This window comes from Rhinatrema bivittatum, chromosome 3 (genome assembly GCF_901001135.1).
Source record: "Rhinatrema bivittatum chromosome 3, aRhiBiv1.1, whole genome shotgun sequence".
Taxonomy (NCBI): Eukaryota; Metazoa; Chordata; class Amphibia; order Gymnophiona; family Rhinatrematidae; genus Rhinatrema; species Rhinatrema bivittatum.
The window spans coordinates 256202631-256224069 of NC_042617.1; the positions used below are offsets into that span (position 1 = coordinate 256202631).

General features: G+C 41.9%; 1 protein-coding gene across 2 annotated transcripts in view; it reads left to right on the top strand.

Annotated features, from left to right (window-relative positions):
* Positions 1–318: 318 nt before the first annotated feature.
* The window catches only part of LOC115088740 (barrier-to-autointegration factor-like protein), a 31723-nt gene continuing 10602 nt past the window's right edge, over positions 319–21439 (top strand). Inside the window, exon 1 of one of the 2 annotated variants that reach the window (XM_029596978.1) lies at positions 319–465. Coding sequence is in view for 1 of the 2 variants with exons in the window: in XM_029596977.1 (XP_029452837.1) it covers positions 20635–20647 (13 nt within the window). In the remaining variant the exon portion in view is untranslated. Of the gene's footprint in view, positions 466–20519; positions 20648–21439 lie in introns of those variants that run through there. The other variant, XM_029596977.1, reaches the window with a different exon arrangement.

A 21439-nucleotide genomic window follows, 5' to 3' on the forward strand; every position in this document is an offset into this window, starting at 1 on the left:
TTCTAAAGAAGTTTCTCACATCAGCCAATCATAATTTTCTGCAATTTCATTTGAAATTCCATTTGAGTTTCTAATACTCAAGAGTTAATCCTATTTGTATGATTTATTTGCTATTTCTTTATACTTTGCTTTGGGGAATGGGTTTACTTACCACTTAGGTTACGGGGGGAGATTGTGCTGCCATAAACAACACAGATTCTTCCTATTCACCCCCTGCATCTCCACCTTTCCTTTTCGGTTTATTTATTTATGTTTTTGGGCCCCCAGTCCTCATCGCAGTCCGCACACCCGCCGGCCAATGATTGGTCCTCGGGTCGCAGTCACGCGGTTGCCCCGTTTTTAATTTGAGATCACAATTGTGGCGGCTCTCCGCGCGCCGCGTGTTTGCGCGAGGCTGGGCTGGCGCGTGCAGGTCGCCCTCGGTGTGCTGGTGGGCTCGGCACGCGCGAGCTGCAGCGGCGGAAGGTAAGAGGCCGCGAGGCTCTTCTCCGCCGTTCGCGGGTATGAAAGCGGCTCGCTCACGTTCCCTGCCGGCAAGGGCTTTGCACGCGATGAAAACATTCGTCTCTGGCTTACTTCTCTTTAGTAGTCCCCGGGGTGTTGGACCCTGTTTTACTTGCAGCTTGTTTTGAGTTTATTTACTTCTTTAGGTAGATTCGCAAACCCGCGTCAAGCTCATAATTTAGAGGTTGGGAGAGGAAAGGCTGATTTCGTAAAGTTGTATATAGGAAGTCTGAAGTTTTAAGTAGTTGAGAAGGAAAGGAATGCACTGATTAAAAAAAAAAGGGGGGTCAGTGACATGCACAGCTCAATTAAAATTTCAATTTTTCCATTTTTATTTGTGCGACTTTAAGGGTGGCATCAATATTGTTCAAAGATCTGTTGTTACTTTAGGGCCTGATTCTGTGCCAACGAGAGGCAAAAACTTACAGGTGAATTATATCCTAGCAATTTTGAAAAGCGTTTAATGCAGATAAAGTGCATTTACACGTATAAAATCCAGTTCTGAGCTGTAAATTAATTTGAAAATCAGCCCATTGTGAGGCAGACCCTAGGTGATATTAGGAATATAATAATTAGGTAAACTTCATGTATTTGAGGTCAGAAATGTGCTGTAGTTAGTATATGAAAAATATTTGTGATGAACCCCCCCAATGGGTACACTTTTCCTTTGGTTTACAAGAAAAAAATATATCAGCTGAATAAGAAACTTAATCTTTTGGGGCTGGATCCAAGGATAAGAGATGGCCTGCAGATGTGGTGTTTTTTTATATATACCCTCCCTTCCTCCAGGACTTCCTGCTATATAGGGCTGAAGGGGGAACTATAGCTGTCATCAAAGATAGGGATGCATGTTTTATAACTGTTTGGAATAATATATATATATATTTTATAGTGTGCAGAAAATTGGAGTGTATGTTTGTTTTTCATTTATGTATGTAATATTAGCCTGCATCCTTTTTTGTGAGTAAAAACAAATTGGTAAGATTATAGTGAGGAAGACAATACAATCACGTATAAAGATAGACATGGAAAGCATGTAGGAATAGAAACAGAAAAGAGAAACTGCTGTAGTAAAACAGAAATAAATGAGCAACTACAGCCTAAAACTAAAGTTTTATGATTTTATTTTTAGCTAAGTACTTAACATCTTTTGATGTATATTATCTGATCTTGAAGTTGTATGCTATTTCAGAGGTGGCCAGCTCCAGTCCCCAACAGCCACAAACAGATCTGATTTTTCAGGCTATCCATAATGAATATGCATGAGATGTTTGTAAGCAAGTCTCTTTTCCATATTCATTATGGCTCTCAAACTGGAATTTGACCATCTCCGCTCTGTACTGTATGTATGTTTTGCTGCCATAGATCTCTGTTCAAGAGTTATTTACGGCTTACAATTTTACAGCTTGTTTCTCAGGCTGTTATGAACTTTTACTAGCCTGCTTCCTTGCTTTCTTATTCATAGGCTTCCTTTATTTCAAGATGACCAATTCTGGTCCTCAAGAGCTACAAATGGTTTTCAGGGTATCCATAATGAATATGCAGAAGAGATTTGCATACACTGCAGATTCATTAGGGCCTGCATGAAAATCAGACCTGTTTGTAGGTCTTGAGGACTGGAGTTGTTCACCTCTAATAGTATGTATAGCTAAAAAAAATCAGATACTACTACTACTACTACTACAAAAATACCTCAGGCATATTCATTATGGATATCCTGAAAATCAGACTTGTTTGTGACTCTTGAGGACTGGAATTGGCTACCCCTGTTTTTTATTTCTTATATGTTCCAATATTTGGAATAAAAATGCACAGCACTTCTTTTAATTTAAGAAATTTTCATATATAGTCTTCCACTGTATGCTGTATTTACACTACAGCAGTGCTAAATACTACCAAATATCATTTCTAGAAAATGTTTGATTACTCCTAGTAGTCTTGTTTCTTCCTTTTTGTAAATTCCCATACTAGTTGACAAAATGCATCAGAAATGGGTATCAAAGCCAGAGCTGATCCAACCTCTCCCTCTAGGAAACTGGGTTACTTGCTATCTCTGGTGCTAGATTTATTTAGTGGCATACTGATCAACTTGAAAATTTAAAACCGTATTCCCTCAGAAATTTAAAAAACATGGAATGTGCTTGCGGTTTGGTTTTTTTTTAGGCTGGGTCGTTTTATAATCCTTCAGGTGTGTGAATAAACACAAACAAGAAACCTTCTTAAAATGCTGTCTTGGTGTAGTGCAACTTCAGTTCTCAAGAGCCACAATGAACATGCATGAGAGTTTTGTGGCTCTTAAGGACCCGAGTTGCCCCCCCACCTGATGTGGTGTCTCCAAATAGGTTTGTTTTGTACATACCATGACAGGACGTTGGGTATGATCTGTATCTCAAATTTACTGCTACTGTGTTTTTCAACATTAGCATTGTGCCAAAGAGAACTTCTGTTTGGTGTTCATTGTATGTAATATGCAGGCAGCATGTTAAAGTGTGCTTGGAAGAAATTCATCAAACTGATGGTGGCAAATACAATTAGAACTATTTATGTATCATTTTTCAACATATTTCTTTTAGTCTTAGGTTGCTTTTCTTGGTATTAATGAGCTTTCTCCCTCCATAAATAGTACAGAATAGGCACTTTGTACTGGCATTACTTTAATGCCATTCCTGTGTTTCTCCTTTACCTGGTTGGAATGGGAAAGTCCCAGATAATCACAACTTCTTTATTCTGTGCAATTCTGTCAAGGCAGGGTCATGATTCCAATGTGTCTTCTCTCCCCCCCCCCCCCCCCCCCCCCCCCGTTATAGTGATTATTTATAAAGCTCTTAGGGGTAATGTATCAAATAAGTTAGTTTCCCGCATACCATGACAGGAATGAACTTTGCTTGCAAGCTAGAATGTTGGATATGACCTTGTGCTCTGAAACTTACTGCTTAATGCCTCCAGTGCTTGCATTGCACCAAAGAGTTTCCTTGTATAGTTCTTAAGATGCAATATGTATATGCAACATATCAAGATGTGCCTGGAAGTACTTTTTAATCAGGCCACTGGTGCTCAGTACAATTGGGTCTTTCTGTATCTTTTTCTGCCACATTTTCTTGATCTGATTGCACCTTTTTGATACTTGAGGATTTTCTCTCTCCATACATTCCACAGAGTACTTGCTTGGTATTGATGTTTCTACTAGCAAGCCTGTTCTTGTACTTTTCTCCTCTATAGTATTGCACAAGCTGATGTCTGTCAGAACCCTAGTTTGCCTGTCTGTAATGTCATCTTGTGCCTTTGCAGGGCTGACAGCGCACCAGAGGAAGAGGGATCAATAGAGCAAAACGGGCATGCATGACAGCAAGTCTTTAGCTGGTGTTAGGCAGCATTTTAATTTAGTTTCCTAAAGGGAAACCCAATAGTCATATCTATTCTTCCACATTTCAAACTCTTCAAGGTCATTCAGAATTCTTCCACAGGAAAATCACCCAGTGACTCCTGGCTCACAATTTTCATGTACCCTTGACACCTTAACATTTAACTGCTTTTTATTTTTACTTTAGTTGTAATCCGAGGAAGGGCAGAGCAGCTTGTGATGTCATCAAGTATTTTGAAAGCAGCTCTGTCATTTGTTAGTCAACCATATGCAAACGTTTTGTACTAAAGAAACATGGCATCATGAAGTGTTCACACATCTAGTTTAAAATATTTTAACTGATTGACATAGTGAAGGAGCAACATCCAAAAATGTACTATTTTTATTAGAGAGCCATAAACCAAAATAAAGTTGAGAGAAATAACTGGATTGCAGAGTCTGTAACAAAAGTTGAAAAAAAAAAAGTGCATTGTTTTGCATTATGTCAATCCATGAATGCTTTTTTTTTTTTTTTTAATCATTTTATGACTGCAACATCCAGTTTACTCTTTAGAATAAAATTATACCACACATCCTCCTGTCTTTTCCCCAACCAAAATCTGTTGTGGGCAGCTTCACTATCACAAGGCAATCAGCTTTGAATGATTTTTTTCTCTATTTGGTATTTATTCAAACTACTGTCTTTAGTTGCCAGACACTGGATACCAGCTGAAAAACATTAAGGGTATTCGGTCCAGTACTTCATTTTGTGGGATAGTGAGGGATCAGAGGAGGATCATGAGTTAAAGAGGGCAAACTTGAGTTTGGATTTCAGCAGGATGAGGTGTGCTTCCCAGCACTTGTGAATCTGCTTCATGGGCATTATTGCCATCAAATTGGAACAATATTCTGTGGGGAATTTTTTTTTTCTCCTTATGTAGAACGGAGACAGCTGAGGGGAGGATATGATAGAGGTGTTTAAAATCATGAGAGGTCTAGAACGAGTAGATGTAAATTGGTTATTTACTCTTTCGGATAGTAGAAAGACTTAGGGGGCTCTTCATGAAGTTAGCATGTGGCACATTTAAAACTAATCGGAGAAAGTTCTTTTTTACTCAACGCACAATTAAACTCTGGAATTTGTTGCCAGAGGATGTGGTTAGTTCAGTTAGTATAGCTGTGTTTAAAAAAGGATTGGATAAGTTCTTGGAGGAGAAGTCCGTTACCTGCTATTAATTAAGTTGACTTAGAAAATAGCCACTGCTATTACTAGCAACGGTAACATGGAATAGACTTAGTTTTTGGGTACTTGCCAGGTTCTTATGGCCTGGATTGGCCACTGTTGGAAACAGGATGCTGGGCTTGATGGACCCTTGGTCTGACCCAGTATGGCATGTTCTTATGTTCTTAATTTGAAGATTACATGAGGTCACATACCCAGGGTTTGTTCTAGCTGATCAGAGCCCTAGCCAAGCAATTTGGCACCTATGGCTAAGTGAAAAGCTACTCCCATTCCCCTCTAGCCATCACCATCAACCTTCTCCTGTCCCGTCCCCGCCCCCCCCCTCCCCTGGCTGATCTAATGTATCCTTTTCGTACTGCAGCCCAGTCCATACCTGCGGGATTCCCCTGCTTGCCAATAGGTGGAGGCAGAGAATTTTTTTTTCCACTTTTTTTTTTGCTTAAGTCATTCAGGTTTAGCTATATCCTGGGATAGATAGCTGGGCAGTTTTCTACCTCTGGTTAGGTGTGGGTGTATACTGGGATAGCTAGGGGCTATAAAAAAAAAAATAGTAGCAGGGCAAGGTAGGTAAACTCTGGAGATGCCCTCCTCACCTCTTAAGGAAAATGCCAGGTCTGCAGAGGGCAGTTCCAAAAGGGGGGAGGCATGCGCTCATATGGAGCAGTTCAGCAGCCTTAGCCACAGTGGCAGGAGTGCCAGCTTTCCCCCCCAGCAGCAAGACGCATAACCCAGAGGGGCTGGAAATGTGCACCATGTGGGACAAGGAGCTTCATCGGGGGTTGCTTTTTGCCCCTGCTGTGTTGGCTGTGAATCGCCCAAAAACAGACAGTGGAGATGAGGGCAGGGGCAGGCTGCAAGCAGATGTGCTGCTGACTCAGAAGGAGCTGCGAGAGCAGCTTGATCGGGTAGAGGGCCCAACATGCAGCCGAAGTGCAGGCAAGTCCTCTGATAGAGAAGCCCTAGGGGGAAGAAGGCAAGGGACAGGGCAGGAAACGTGAGTTTTCCTCATGTTTATATTGCTAATGCATCAGGCCTATAAAGAAACGAAAGCCAAAGGGGCTGCATTAGAAGGTCCCCTGCGAAACAATTCCCCATTGAGCTCACAACATACGCCAGGTTTAAAGAAACCCAGGACAGAGGGAACTCCCCCCGTCCTTCCCTGGTGGTTCAGAGAGTGATGCAGGGGATTTGGATCTCCCAGAGGAAGCTCCCATGGTGAAGGAGATGTAGCAGTGAGATTTAGGAAGTTAGAACTGAGCCTCCTCATAGTGAGGAAAAGAACTTGCAAGGAGACCCAATCCTGAGAGGTATAAGGAAACCAGAAAAGCCTTTCCCTTCCACCCTGCTATAGAGATGATTGAGGGAGAATGGGTCATGCCCAATTTGGTCCTAAAAACAAAATCCATAATGACATCCCTCTACCCACTACAACAGGGGGAGGTAGATAGGTTACTAAAGTCCCAAAGGTAGACGTCCCAGTGGCAGCAGGTGCCCCCTTTTACTATACCAGTAAAAGGGGGCACCTCCTTAAGAGACGTACAGGATAGAAAGGTAGAAGCCTTTTTGAAGAAAGCATTTGAGACAGCGAGTTTGTCCTTACAAGCAGCAATATGTGGGGGCTATGTACCCAGGGCATTGTACAAATGGCTCCAGTAAGAAATGTTAGGGCTAGGAGAGAGCCCAGGAGATATGACCAGAATAGTCAGGGACTGCCTTTCTGGTAGACACGCTATATGATCTCATCAGAACCTCAGCCAAGCAGATGGCATCGGTGGTGGTGGCAAGGAATTGTTTGCGGCTCACATTGGATGGCAGATGCACCCTCAAACAAGGTTAAGCGTCCTGCCCTTCAAAAGGTGACTCCTCTTTGGGAAAGAATTAGATGCCCTAATGAAGAGCTTGGTAGATTCAGAGCCACGGTGTTTCCCAGAGGATAGGCCCAAAGGTCCCTTAAGGCCCTTTCTAAACAAAAAAATCAAAGAATTTAGAAGGTTTAGGCAAGTGAGAGTCCCGTGCAGTCAGGGTTTTAGACCACAGCTGAAACAGCTCTTTTGAGTAGCACAAGGCTGGGTTAGAGATTAAGCCCCCACAGCACCTAGAGTTTTAAAAGGCTAAATGATGGTTTGGGGGGTCACCCCGAACCTCCTCCAGTGGGCGATCTCCTAACACTGTTTTTCAAGGAGTGGGCCAGAGTCACCAAGGACAGGTGGGTCCTGGAGGTGATTGCCGGGGGTCCTCCCTGGAGTTGGCTACCACAGTGACAGAATTCATTTTGGAGTCCCTCTGCAGATCGCAGGAGAAAAGAGAGGCAATCAGAACGACCCTAGACAAACTGGTGGCACTAGAAGCGATAGTACCGTTTCCAGTCTCAGAGAGGGGGACAGGTTGTTACTCTCTATATGTTGTAGTACCTTAAAAAGAAGGAACGTTCTGCCCGGTGTTAGACTTGAAAAAGATGAACAGAGTGCTCAGGGTGAAAGGGTTCAGAATGGAAACATTGAGGTTTTTCTTGGAGCAGTTTGGGAATTTCTGACTGTGCTGGACCTAGCAGAAGCATATTTACATAACCCCATCAGAGAATCGCATTACAGATACCTGAGGTTTGCAGTACTGGGGAACCATTATCAGTTCAAAGCACTGCTGTTTTGGGCTAGCCACAGCACCAAAAACCTTTACAAAGGTGACAGTAGTAGTGGCAGTAGTGCTAAGGAAGGAAGGGATACCTGTGCACCCATATCTGGACGACTGGCTGATGAGAGCCAGGGCAGAGGAGAGCAGCAGCTTCTCAAGGAGAGTGAAGTGCTCCTTGAGGAGTTACGTTGGGTAGTAAACTAGGCCAAAAGCAATTTACAACCTTCCCAAAGGTTAGTTTACCTGGGGGCCAGTTTGACACTGGGCAAGCAAAGGTATGTTTGACACAGAAAAAGGGCAGACAAACTGAGTTTCCAGGTGAGGAAGCTTATAGTGGCCAGGAAAGAGGCAGCAAGGGATTACCTGCAGGTGTTGAGGTTGATGGCAGCGACCATAGAGATGGTCCCATGGGCAAAGGCTCATGCACTCTCTCCAGAATGTTCTCAAGATGGAACCCCAGCACTCAAAGATATGGAGAAAGGATCACCTGTGTTGGTGGCTAATAGAAAGCAACTTATTAGCTGGACTGGGTGACGTTAGAGACAGACTCCAGCAGGTTAGGCTGGGTGGTGTAGGGCAGGTGATCAGCCAAGGAGAGGGAGGTCTCAATGAATCTGTTGGAGCTGAAAGCAGTAAGGCTAATGCTCAAATACCTAAGCCCTAGGGTCAGAGCGAAGCCAGTAAGAAATCCGTTGACAGCACCATAGCCATGTCATAAACAGGCAAGGAGGGATGCGAAGTTGGCAGTTAGAGGAAGAAGTGGAACAGCTAATGAGCTGGGCAGAAAAGAACCTGGTGGAGTTAACAGCCAGTTATGTAGCAGGGAAGGAGAACACAGGCAGACTATCTCAGCGGGCATGCGCTAGACCAGAGAGAATGGGATTTAACTGAGGAAGCGTTTTCAACAGTGTTAGGGAGGTGGGGACAGTGAGAATGGGACTTGATGGCAACAGGAAGGAATGCCAAGGCAGAAACGTTTTTCAGCAGGCACCAGGAACAGGGTTCAAAAGGAGTAGATGCCCTAGTCCAGCTGTGGCTGGTGGACCAGCTGCTGTACATACTTCTGCTATGGCCTTTATTAGTGAGAGTACTGAGGAAAGCAGCAGATCATGGGGGCTGGAACATTCTGGTGGCCCCAGACTGGCCCAGAAGGTTGAGGTATGCAGGGATGCACCTCTGAAACTAGGAAACATAGAAATGACGGCAGAAGAAGACCAATCGGCCCATTCAGTCTGCCCAGCAAGCTTCATACTTTTTTTCTCATACTTATCTGTTTCTCTTAGCTCTTAGTAACCTTAGGTTCTATTTCCCTTTCACCCCCACCATTAATGTAGAGAGCAGTGATGGAGCTGCATCCAAGTGAAATATCAAGCTTGATTAGTTGGGTAAGCGGCAGCATAGCTCTCTGCCGTTGAAGCAGAGAGCTATGCTGGATATGCGTGAAGTATTAGTTTTTCTTCTCCCCTGCCGTTGAAGCAGAGAGCTATGCTGGATATGCATTGAAAGTGAATTATGCCTTGAAAGTCACATTAACTATCAACAAATATTGAATAAGCCTAATAATTGGTAATACGTATAGCCCATGAACCCACGCCCCTTTGAAGTCCTTCACAGTTTCGGACTTCACCACTTCCTCCGGAAGGGCATTCCAAGCATACACCACTCTCTCTGTGAAGAAATACTTCCTGACATTGGTTCTTAGTCTTCCTCCTTGCAGCCTCAGCTCGTGACCTCTGGTTCTGCTGATTTTTTTCTGACGGAAAAGGTTTGTCGTTGTCTTTGGATCGTTAAAGTTTTTCAAGTATCTGAAAGTCTGAATCATATCACCCCTGCTCCTCCTTTCCTCCAGGGAGTACATATTTAGATTCTTCAATCTCTCCTCGTATGACATCTGATGAAGACCCTCCACCTTTCTGGTCGCCCTTCTCTATACCGCTTCAATCTTGTCTTTTTCTCTTTGTAGATACGGTCTCCAGAACTGAACACAGTACTCCAGGTGAGGCCTCTGGGCCAGTCTGGGGCCCTCACCTGGCCTCACCAAAGACCTGTACAAGGGGATATTCACTTCCCTTTTCTTACTCGATATTCCTCTCTCTATGCAGCCCAGCATTCTTCTGGCTTTTGCTATCGCCTTGTCGCATTGTTTCACAGACTTCATATCATTAGACACTATCACCCCAAGGTCTCTCTCCTTCTCCGTGCACATCAGCCTCCCCCCCCCCCCCCCCCCCCCTATCGAATACAGTTCATTCGGATTTGCACTTCTTGGCATTGAATCTCAGCTGCCATATCTTCGACCACTCTTCCAGTTTCCTTAAATCCCGTCTCATTCTCTCCACTCCTTCCGGCGTGTCCACTCTGTTGCAGATCTTAGTGTCATCCGCAAAAAGACAAACCTTACCTTCTATCCCGTCCGCAATGTCGCTCACAAAGATATTGAACAGGACCGGTCCCAACACCGATCCTTGCGGTACACCACTTAAAACCGCTCTCTCTTCAGAGAAAGTTCCATTAACCATCACACATTGTCTTCTGTCCGTCAACCAGTTTGCAATCCAGGTCACCAACTCGGCACTCACTCCTAAGCTTCTCATTTTATTCACCAGTCTCCTGTGCGGAACCGTATCAAAAGCTTTGCTGAAATCTAAGTAGATGACATCGAGCGCTCTTCCTTGATCCAATTCCTTGGTTACCCAGTCAAAAAAGTCAATCAGATTTGTCTGACAGGATCTTCCCCTGGTGAATCCATGCTGCCTCAGGTCCAGTAATTCTCCGGACTGTAGACAGTTCACTATTCTCACTTTCAACAGTGACTCCATTACTTTTCCCACCACCGAGGTGAGGCTAACCGGTCTGTAGTTACCAGCCTCCTCTCTGTTCCCACTCTTGTGAAGCGGGACCACCACCGCTCTTCTCCAATCGCTTGGCACCACTCCCGTTTCTAGGGATCTATTGAACAGGTCACACAGCGGACTCGCCAGCACATCTCTGAGCTCCCTCAGTATCCTTGGATGAATCCCATCAGGTCCCATGACTTTGTCCACTTTCAGATTCTTTAGCTCTTCCCATACATTTTCTACTGTAAAAGGGTTTTCGTCTATTCCACTTCCTTCCAGTTTCTTGTTGTGTAGAGATGGTCCTTCTCCAGGGTCGTCTTTTGTGAACACAGAACTGAAGTATTCGTTTAATATTTCTGCCATTTCTTCGTCTCTCTCCACGCATTGATCATTTCCACCTTTCAATTTCACTATACCACTTTGAACTTTTCTCTCTTCACTGATGTATCTGAAAAATGTTTTGCTACCATTCTTTATCTCCTTGGCAATCCTCTCTTCCGCTTGACTTTTTTCCGACTTGATTAATTTCTTTGTCTCCCTCAGTTGAATCAAATATTGTTCTTTGTGCTCCTCCCTTTGGGATCTTTTATATTTCTTGAATGCTGTTCTTTTAGCCTTAATTTTGTCAGCCACCTCCTTTGAGAACCAGATAGGTTTCATTTTTCTTTTGCATTTCTTTACACTTCTAACATATAGAGTAGTTGCCTTGGTAATTGCTCCTTTTAGATTGGTCCACTGCTGATCCACATCTCTCTCGTTCTCCCAGCCTTTTAGTTCTTCCTCCAGGTATTTCCCCATTTCTTCAAAGTCCGTGTTTTTGAACTGTAAAACTCTGGTCTTCGTGCTTCTTTTCCATATTCTTTTAGTGATATTAAACCATACCGTTTGATCACTGGTGCTGAGGTGGGCGCCCACGTGGACATCAGAGACATTATCTCCATTAGTGAGCACTAAGTCAAGGAATGCCAAGGCAGAAATGTTTTTCAGCAGGCACCAGGAACAGGGTTCAAAAGGAGTAGATGCCATAGTCCAGCTGTGGCTGGTGGACCAGCTGCTGTACATACTTCTGCTATGGCCTTTATTAGTGAGAGTACTGAGGAAAGCAGCAGATCATGGGGGCTGGAACATTCTGGTGGCCCCAGACTGGCCCAGAGACCCTCACCTAGGAAAGTCAAGAGAGCCTGCTCAGGCATATGGAAGGGTCTAGAAGGTTTTTTATAGAGTGGTGCAAAGGAAAAACTGTGAAAACAAAGGAAATCTTGTAGTTCTGCAGAATGGCTTAGAGAAAGGATTAGCCCTAAACTTTCTAAGTACAGGTGGCAGCATTAGCCTGTTTTAGGGGCCAGGTGCAAGGAGGCTTTCTAGGGGCTCACCCTGACATAGCATGTTTCTTGAGGGCAGTGAAATGCATACGGCCTCCAAAGTGCCAGGTAATACCCACATGGGACTTTAATGTGGTCCTTAGGGTCTTGTCCAAGGCACTCTGAACCACTTATAGGGGTGACATTAAAGGCAGGCTTTCTAGTGGTTTCAGGGTTTTTCTCAGGATTCCCTCTCAGGGTTTGCTTCCCCAGGGGTCCTTTGCTTTTTTGGGTCTCGCTCCCTTCTCCTTTGCCCCCCTGTCTTATACTTTCCATCTGTTAAATATGCATAATCATGTGGTGGGTGGAGGGTCTTTGTCATATTTCAGGTCTTCCCCCCCCCCCTCCATTTCCTTGGGGGGGGGGTTGTTCCTGCCATGCATGTCTTCTTCCCCCTCCCTATTTCTTCGAGGGGAGAGCTGCCACATCTGTATGCCTAGCTGTGTGCTGGCATGTTTTTCTCCATCTCTGACTGCTCCCCACCCCTTTCTTCCAAGGGTGGGGGTCTTTCTGATCTGTGGACTTGCCTTGCCTCATCCATGACTCCTGCTTATGAGCTTAAGCTGTTGCAGTTTGTCTTTATATTTGCACAGGAACTGGCAAACAGGCACATCTTGAACAAGTATCTTTCACTGTATCAGTGTCTCTTCTTTTTCTACTGAGACAGTGCTGTTTTGCTAAGGGCATAGATTCTTTCTCTTGCTGCGACAGTGTTTGGGGCCTGTCAGTAACTGGCCTGTACACGTCTTGGCTATTACGATTCGTATATGGTGATTCAGTGGTAAAACATGAGAGATCTCCCTACAGAACTGGTCTGCAGGATGAAAAGGAAAGTGAAATGTATACTTTCCTTTCATTTAGTCCTAGCAGACCAGTCCAAGTACCCTCCCGAAGGGAAAAAAAGGGGAGAGGTCAAAAATGCAGAACATCAACCTAATAGGCTAGGGCAAGAGGCTACTGAGGAACCACCCAGCTATCCCAGGATATATGAGTGACATAAGCAAAAAAAAAAGTGGAAAGTTCTGTGCCTCCATCTACTGGCAAGCAGTGGAATCCTGCAGATGTGGACTGGTCTGCTAAGACTTAAGGAAAGGAAATTATCTGGTAAGTATAAATTTATCTTTTTTTTTCCTACTGGAGGTGATGGCTGCTGTTGCACTGCTCTCCATTCCTCATTCCCTGGCAGCCACAGATGTTTTCTTTCCCTCTTTGTTGGCAGTAACACCTATGATCATGGCCATGTTTGCCATAGGCTAGCTATGGCACTGAGACTTAACTTGTTTCCTTTTGAGTCCTAGTGTTTTTGCACCAGCAAATGGGGGGGAGCTGGAGAGTGTACAATAGTTCAGACTACTCTTTTTAACTTTAGAGCACTGTAAACTAGCACAAGTACTAATGGATCCTGCACATGCTCAAAATTTTCATCTACTGCTGTGTTCACTAGGAATTCATCTGTCTCTGGCAAAATATATAGCTTTCCATCATCAAATTCCTGAAAACCTGCCACATTACCTTCAAAATCATTGGGTCTAATTTTTAACCATGTTATGTAATATTCAAGTAGGCAGTTTATTGCTGGAAAAGTGAAAATTGGGCTGCAGCTGTGTAGGATGTTTTGAATCTGGATTTTGGTCCACACATAGCACATGATTAAATGTATTTCCATCAATAAACAGGCTGAATTAGCCATTACATGTGGCTGATGTCATCCAGAAGAACCAAACAGACTTGCCTCTTCAAGCTAGTAGAACTTTGAGCTCTACTGAGCATGTGCAGGTTCTCAATATCAAAATCACAGAACATATAGAAATACATGGTTTAATGGAACAAAGTCAGCATGGCTTTACCCAAGGCAAGTCTTGCCTCACAAATCTGCTTCACTTTTTTGAAGGAGTTAATAAACATGTGGATAAAGGTGAACTGGTAGATGTAGTGTACTTGGATTTTCAGAAGGCGTTTGACAAAGTTCCTCATGAGAGGCTTCTAGGAAAAGTAAAAAGTCATGGGATAGGTGGTGATGTCCTTTCGTGTATTACAAACTGGCTAAAAGACAGGAAACAGAGTTGGATTAAATGGACAATTTTCTCAGTGGAATGCCTCAGGGATCTGTATTGGGACCCTTACTTTTCAATATATTTATAAATGATCTGGAAAGAAATACGAGTGAGGTAATCAAATTTGCAGATGATACAAAATTGTTCAGAGTAGTTAAATCACAAGCAGATTGTGATAAATTGCAGGAAGACCTTGAGACTGGAAAATTGGGCATCGAAATGGCAGATGAAATTTAATGTGGATAAGTGCAAGGTGTGATGCATATAGGGAAAAATAACCCATGCTATAGTTACACAATGTTAGGTTCCATATTAGGTGCTACCACCCAAGTAAGAGATCTAGGCGTCATAGTGGATGGCACATTGAAATCATCGGTTCACTGTGCTGCGGCAGTCAAAAAAGCAAACAATGTTGGGAATTATTAGAAAGGGAATGGTGAATAAAACAGAAAATGTCATAATGCCTCTGCATTGCTCCATGGTGAGACCGCACCTTGAATACTGTATTCTGTCCCCAGCAGTGGGTACATGTTTGTATCTGTATATACTGTAGTTTAACTGTGTTTAGTGCAGTCCTTCTGAGGATTCTTGATACTGAAACATTATTTGTAACCCATGATAAGTCTGTGAGCCTTTGCCCTTAAGAGAAGCTCCCTCCCCCTCCACTTTCTCTCACTATCGGAAGAGCTTGAATGCACCTCAATCTAACTTGAGTCTTCCTAGGTGCCTTATAGGCTCAAGGGACTGCCCTTCATGCTCCCCCTGTGTCACATGGTTCTTAGGCTCGCTGCCATTGGACCTTGCTCCCCGCCCCCAGCTTGTGGAGGTGTTTCCTTTAGCAGCTCGCGAGAGCTCAGTCTTGCCCATACTTTCTTCTGAGCCAGCAGCGCTCTGTAAAACTCCCTGAAATGATAAAGTTTTTTTACCTTCTTTCTTACTACCTTCATCTGAAGACAAAATCAGCCTCATATCCCTCAAGCTCCATACCTCTACCATAAACTAACTCCTGCAACACAAGAGATCTCCTTCTCCCTCCTGCTACCCTGTTGCCAGTTACCAAAGATCTTTGCCTTGGGGCTTAGTTTGAGATGCAACAATTGTAAGTAGAATTTACCAGTAAAATAAATAATTTCAAACTTAAAGAATCTTGGTCTTGAGGACTGATTGGAAAGAAAGTTTAGCTGCTTGGATGGCAAACTCTGATGTCTGCCTGACCCAGAACACTGTGTACAGTTCTGGTCATCACATCTCAAAGATATAGTTGCGATGGAGAAGGTACAGAGAAGGGCGACCAAAATGATAGGGGGAATGGAACAGCTCGCCTATGAGGAAAGACTAAAGAGGTTAGGACATTTCAGCTTGGAGAAGAGACGGCTGAGGGGGGATATGATAGAGGTGTTTAAAATCATCATGAGCAGTCTAGAACAGGTAGATGTGAATCGGTTAATTACTCTTTCAGATAATAGACTAAGGGGCACTCCATGAAGTTGGCATGTAGCACATTTAAAACTAATCGGAGAAAGTTCTTTTTCACTCAACGCACAATTAAGCTCTGGAATTTGTTGCCAGAGGATGTGGTTAGTGCAGTTAGTATAGCTGTGTTTAAAAAAGGATTGGATAAGTTCTTGGAGGAGAAGTCCATTACCTGCTATTAATTAAATTGACTTAGATAATAACCGTTGCTAGTAATAGCGGTGGTTAACATGGAATAGACTTAGTATTTGGGTACTTGCCAGGTTCTTATGGCCTGGATTGGCCACTGTTGGAAACAGGATGCTGGGCTTGATGGACCCTTGGTCTGACCCAGTATGGCATGTTCTTATGTTTTTATTTAAAGTTTTAATGTTAGCATATGAACTCATTTGGACTGATACTATTACAGCGAATAAAGTGACATTCCTCTGTCCCCCGACACGGATCGTGTTTCACATTAAAGCTGCATCGGGAAGAACAAGTCTAACATGAAAACAAAGAGAAACAAGTTGCAGTTTACAAAAAAAAAATAGACCAAAAAAGTGGCACAAAGCAGAGGAGGTACATACCAACTCAGAGGTAAACTTAATTTTAAACTGCAACAATGAACATGAATAGACGTGAAAGAAAATGGTACGGGTCAAAAAAACAAAGTTCAGGAAAGCAAAATGAGAGAAATATTTAGGAAGGGCAGAGAACCAATAATACCAACCTTAGAAAAACCTTAAGATTCATAAAAGGTTCCTCGAAACAAAGTAACAGTGTGCAGAGTGGCTAGAAAGCAAAAAGTGCTTGAGAAAATGGCTGACAAATATAGCAGCATAATGGAAAAATCACGCAAAAGATAGGGTGGGGAAATCTGTGGGCGGGCTTAAAGACATGGTTTAGAGTATGGAGTGATGCCCCAAGGGTGAGTTAGCATAGAGTCACTAATTCTGAGAAGGAGAGAGAATAAGTGACATCTGAGTCCCTAACAAGGTGAAATCGGGGAAAAAACTTCAGAATATAACTGTAAAGAAACCAGAAAAGTAAACATTAGAATAATCAGAAAACAAACAGTTCAAACAATATCTTATATTGAATGGAAGGTGTTAAGGAATAAAAATGTGAAAAACCAGTGTTGTTCCTAAGGGCACAATGTCGCTGATACTAACAGGGACTTAAACATCTTTCTCAGATTTAATGAGAATTTCCCTCCCCCGCCCCCCCCCCCCCAATATGAATGTAAACTAACACCAGAAAAGTAAAAAAGGTGAACAAAGAAAAAAAAAATCAAAAACAGGTGGACCATTCAATTCCTTTGCTTAAACCGAATGATATTAAGGAATTCAATGTGAAAATCCACTGTTCCTGGTATGTTAAAGATTAGAAAAATCGCCACTATATGGGGTGGTGAGGAAACCAACCTTTAGGGCAAAAAATCAGAGATAAGAGGGAGAATGAGTGAGTATTCTTCAGCCAGTGGGTGACTAAAAGAACTTCCAACTGCGACTTCCAAATATAAATGAAGTGTGCTCAAAACTTCTTGTTTTGAGTTTACATGAGGTTTTTCCAGTGTATAACAGCTTGCATGGGCAAACAATTACATACATCACCCCTGTTGTCACAATTTGAAGTGTGATGCAAAGTGTAATTTTTGCCAGTAAAAGGATGCGTGAAGACTAAAAGATTTAAAGATAAGGGGCAAGCAGAACAGTTGCCACAAGAATGGCCAGCCAGGGAATTATCAAATGGTGTGGGGATACTGAAGGAGGAAACAGTCACATAAATTTTTACCTCTCTTAAACACAAATCTGGGATAGCTAGAAAAAACGGAGGGGAAAGAATCTGCTAGTGTTTGTTTGTTAATAATAGAACAGACCTCCTTTAATTCAGCCTGAAAATGGAAGGACACATGTCACAGGGGTATCTTGAACATCAATGGGAGGTTAAAAAAAAAACAACAAAACATTTACGGTGGGCCTGGAGTGCATGTTTTTATGCTTTTTTTTCAAAATTCTGCGTGAGTATCCTCTAGATAGAAAACAAGAGACTGTGCTTGTGTAATAAAATCAAAAGTTAAAGAACACAAATGCCAGAGACAGATATTGACCAAATGAAATGTATTGTCTTAAATGTTGTGGAGGGTCACTAGTGAAAGTCAGCAAGGTGTTACCTCTGTTTATCATAAGCCTATTGATTGTAACTAAATATCCCTCATGAAATGAAACCATGATGTCCAAAAAGGGTACACAGCGTCTAAAATGGGTAAAATGTAAATTAGTGTTGCAAGTGCTCAACCAACCAAGAAATATGTAAAACTGAATGACAGTATTTGTCCATATAAAAAATATATCATCGATGAAGCGTAACGAGATGGGAATAAATAGACAAAAAAAATGAAGGATATATATGTAAAGTTTCAAAATAAGATACATACAAACAAGCTACATGAGGGGCCATATTAGCACCCATGGCAGTACTACCAATTTGTTAATTAAAAAAAACAAATTCTGAAAAACAAAAAAATATTTGGTACATGTAATAGTGGCCAGACAAGAGTATAAAATTCGTCGGGATATGAGTAGGACGAGGATGTTCTTTAAGGTGAGTTTCAATGATGGACAAGGCTTGTGCCTGTGTGATATTAATATATAATGTCCAAGATGACTAGATAAAATGGTTGAGAAAAGGGAGGAGGAATAGCCTAGTGGTTAGAGCAGTGGACTATGAACCAGTCGACCAGGGTTTGAGTCCTGCTGTCATCGCTCCTTGTGACCTTGAGCAAGTCACTTTACCCTCCATTGCCTCAGGTACAAAACTTAGATTGTAAGCCCTCTGGGGATAGGGAAATACCTACAGTACCTGAATGTAAACCAGTGTGATATCTCGATTGAGATTGAATGTCAGTATATAAAAATAATAAATAAATAAATAAAATGTTATAAAACAAGAGGTGTGCCTTACAAAGGAGCAGAAATAACAAGGTTGACTGAATTTAATCAGTGAAAATGGATAAAGGTTCAAGTATGGAACCAGTTCCTGAAACAATCCCAGTGGATTAGAAAGATTTGTGGATTTTTGGCAAAGTATAGAATGTAGGAGTGGTAGGATGAGGCTCAATGAAAAAACGAGCCTCGCAGCGTCTCAAAAAATGGGCATCAAGTCCTTCTAGGACCACAGTAGATATGAGTTTACCACATGATCCTATCAGAGAATTACAAAGGTTTATAACACTTGATGTCAGAAAGCTGCCTAAGGATTTCAGTACTGTAATCATTGGCACTCATAAGAACAGTGCCCCCAGCTTTGTCAGCCGGCTTTATAACAATTTAAGTTCAGTCCCTTGCTAATGACTGTTTTCCCATTGTTGACTGGCTAGACTGTTAGGCGGTGAGGAAAAGGAGAGAGAAGAGACATAAGAAATGAATTGTTCAAAAGCAGAGATCAAAGAATCAGGCAGGCCAGGAGGGAACCCAGATAGATTTAGGGGAAACGGAGGGGTCTGGGGGAGAGGGGTGTAAATGAAGTTTAATTTTCAAAGCATGAAAATAATGCTAAAGGAACAGATGGATATTGAAAAAATCAGCAGAGACGGAAGTTATAAAGGACAAGACCCAGTTGGAGAGTGTAGTTCAATAGCAGTAAGATTACGAGAGGACAAATTTAAAAACTAAGGAGTCAACTGATGAGGAATCATATTGAGCCAATAGTGCTATCGCCAAGGTCATTGTAATGTTGAATTTGGGAAGGGGTGATGTGTTGAGGGTGTGGCAGATTGAAGCTGCTGCGAGGTTTGACAGGTTCCTGGCATAAGATGTTCTATGGTGGTTCTAAAGTGTCCACCAGATGAAGGTCTGGATGGTAAGGTGAATACTTGAAATTGGGGTCCCTGTGCGCATGGTTTGTCACCAGAAGAATAGTCTGATGAAAAAGAATCAGGTGACTTTCTTGCGAATTGGGTGAGAAGAGTTTATCCAAGAGTATACAAAATCCTTTTCATAATCTAACTAGTCCCACTGGAATTTCTTATTTTAAAGCTTTGAGGTCAGCCCTAAATTTCTCCAGATTGTTGGAAGTCTGAAAGCTGCGAGGAGAATAGCTCTGGCAGTGTATAAGATCTCAAAGAATCCAACTGAATAGTAATGTTCTCCTGGAAAGCAACAGCTGACTTCTTAGTGGTTTCAACAATAAGAATCATTAAATCAAAAGAACATTTATTCAAAATTTGGTTCCAATATGTGACAAAACTCAGTTATCCACATGCAGTCTTGGTTCCTTGAGTATCCTATGAGCATGGCAATATTCCATCAGAGTGGCTGCATGCAACTCTGCCCAGGTAGCCCGGTTTTGTGTGTGTTTGTTTTCTGGTCAAGAATGATTTCAGACCAAGAAATATTTGCCAAAGTGCCTGAGCCCATAAGTAAAGGAGCATCAAATAAATAATTCCTTAACATCTTCTGGTCAATATAAATATATTGTTTGATCTGTTTTATCCTCTGATTTATTCTAATCTGTTTACTTATCTGGTTTCTTTACAACTATATTTTGGAGTTTCTTTTGATTTTTACCTTGTTAGTGCCTCGGATGTCACTTATTCTGTCTCCTTGTCAGAATTAGTGCTGGTATGCTAACCTGCCCTTGGGGCGTCCCTCCATACTTGAAACAATGACGTCATTAAGCCTACCCCCACCCAGATTTCCCCAACTGTCTCTCGCATGGTTTTTCTATTATGCTGCTATATTTGTCGGCTATTTCTCAAGCACTTTTGCTTTCTAGCTGCTCCACACACAGTTACTTTGTTTCGAAGAAACTTGTATGATTCTTTTTAAGGTTTTCACAAGGTTGGTACTATTGGGTTTTCTCTGCCCTTCATAACATTTCTTTCATTTTGCTTTCCTGACTATTTTGTTTTCCTTTTTTTCCATGCCATTTTTTCTTTTTCAGGTCTATTCATGTTCATTGTTTCAGTTTTAAGTTTACCTCCCTCCGATTTGGTGTACATCTCCTCTGCTTTGTGCCATTTTTTTGATTTTTTTTTTTGTAAACTGCAACACTTAAGTTTCTCTTATTTTGTTTTCATTTTAGACTTGTTCCTCCCGATGCAGCTTTATGCGAAACATGGTCCGAGTCAGGGGACAGAGGAATGTCAGTTTATTCGCTGTAATAGCATATGAACTCATTTGGACTGTTGCTAACATTAAAACTTTAAATGTTTGTGGTCTGTAAGTTCATACAAAGTTGTTTTTTTTTTATTTTTGTTTTTTTGGTTTTTTTTGTTTGTGCAGAATACTCTTGCTTTTGATTATTTATTTTGTTTTGCCCTTTATTTCCACATCTATTGCACCAATAACTACCATTTAAAATTATTGTTCCAGTTGCTAAGCACCAGCTGTATTGTATATGCAATAAGAATATCTAACAGCTTTCCTTTGATTAATATTAAACTATTCCTGTTGTGGGAATGTAAAATAGTTTTAAAAGTCAAAAGTTTGGGCAATGAAAATTATTAGTGATGTACTTCCAGACTTAATTCCAAAAGGGTGATATTTTAATACATTCATATAACATATGCTGCAGAGTACCTTCGTTTGATTCACAATGTCAGCATATACCGGAATTTCTCAATATAGCCCTATATAATTTCATTGGAGTCCAAGTGACTGAGCAAAAACTAAAAAGTCTGAGTAAGACTGTCTGAACATGAAACTCTCATAGTTTGGGTTTTTTTTCTAATTGGTCAAGATTCTGAACACAATGTCTTAATTTCAGGTCTCTTTCCCAAACTGCTTCTGATCCTAAGTTCTGAGATGCCGATTGAGTTCAAAGTATTTTATAAAACTGGAAAGCAACATACTCGTTAGAGTAAAACTTGAAACTTAATGAATAAAGCTGAGCATTTAGGTAGCAAACCTAGTATGGGAATGGTTAGTCTTATACAATAATGTAACTGTAACAATTTGTAAGATTGAGACTGAGACAGCTGATATGTTTGAACCAACTCTTCAAAGAACAGT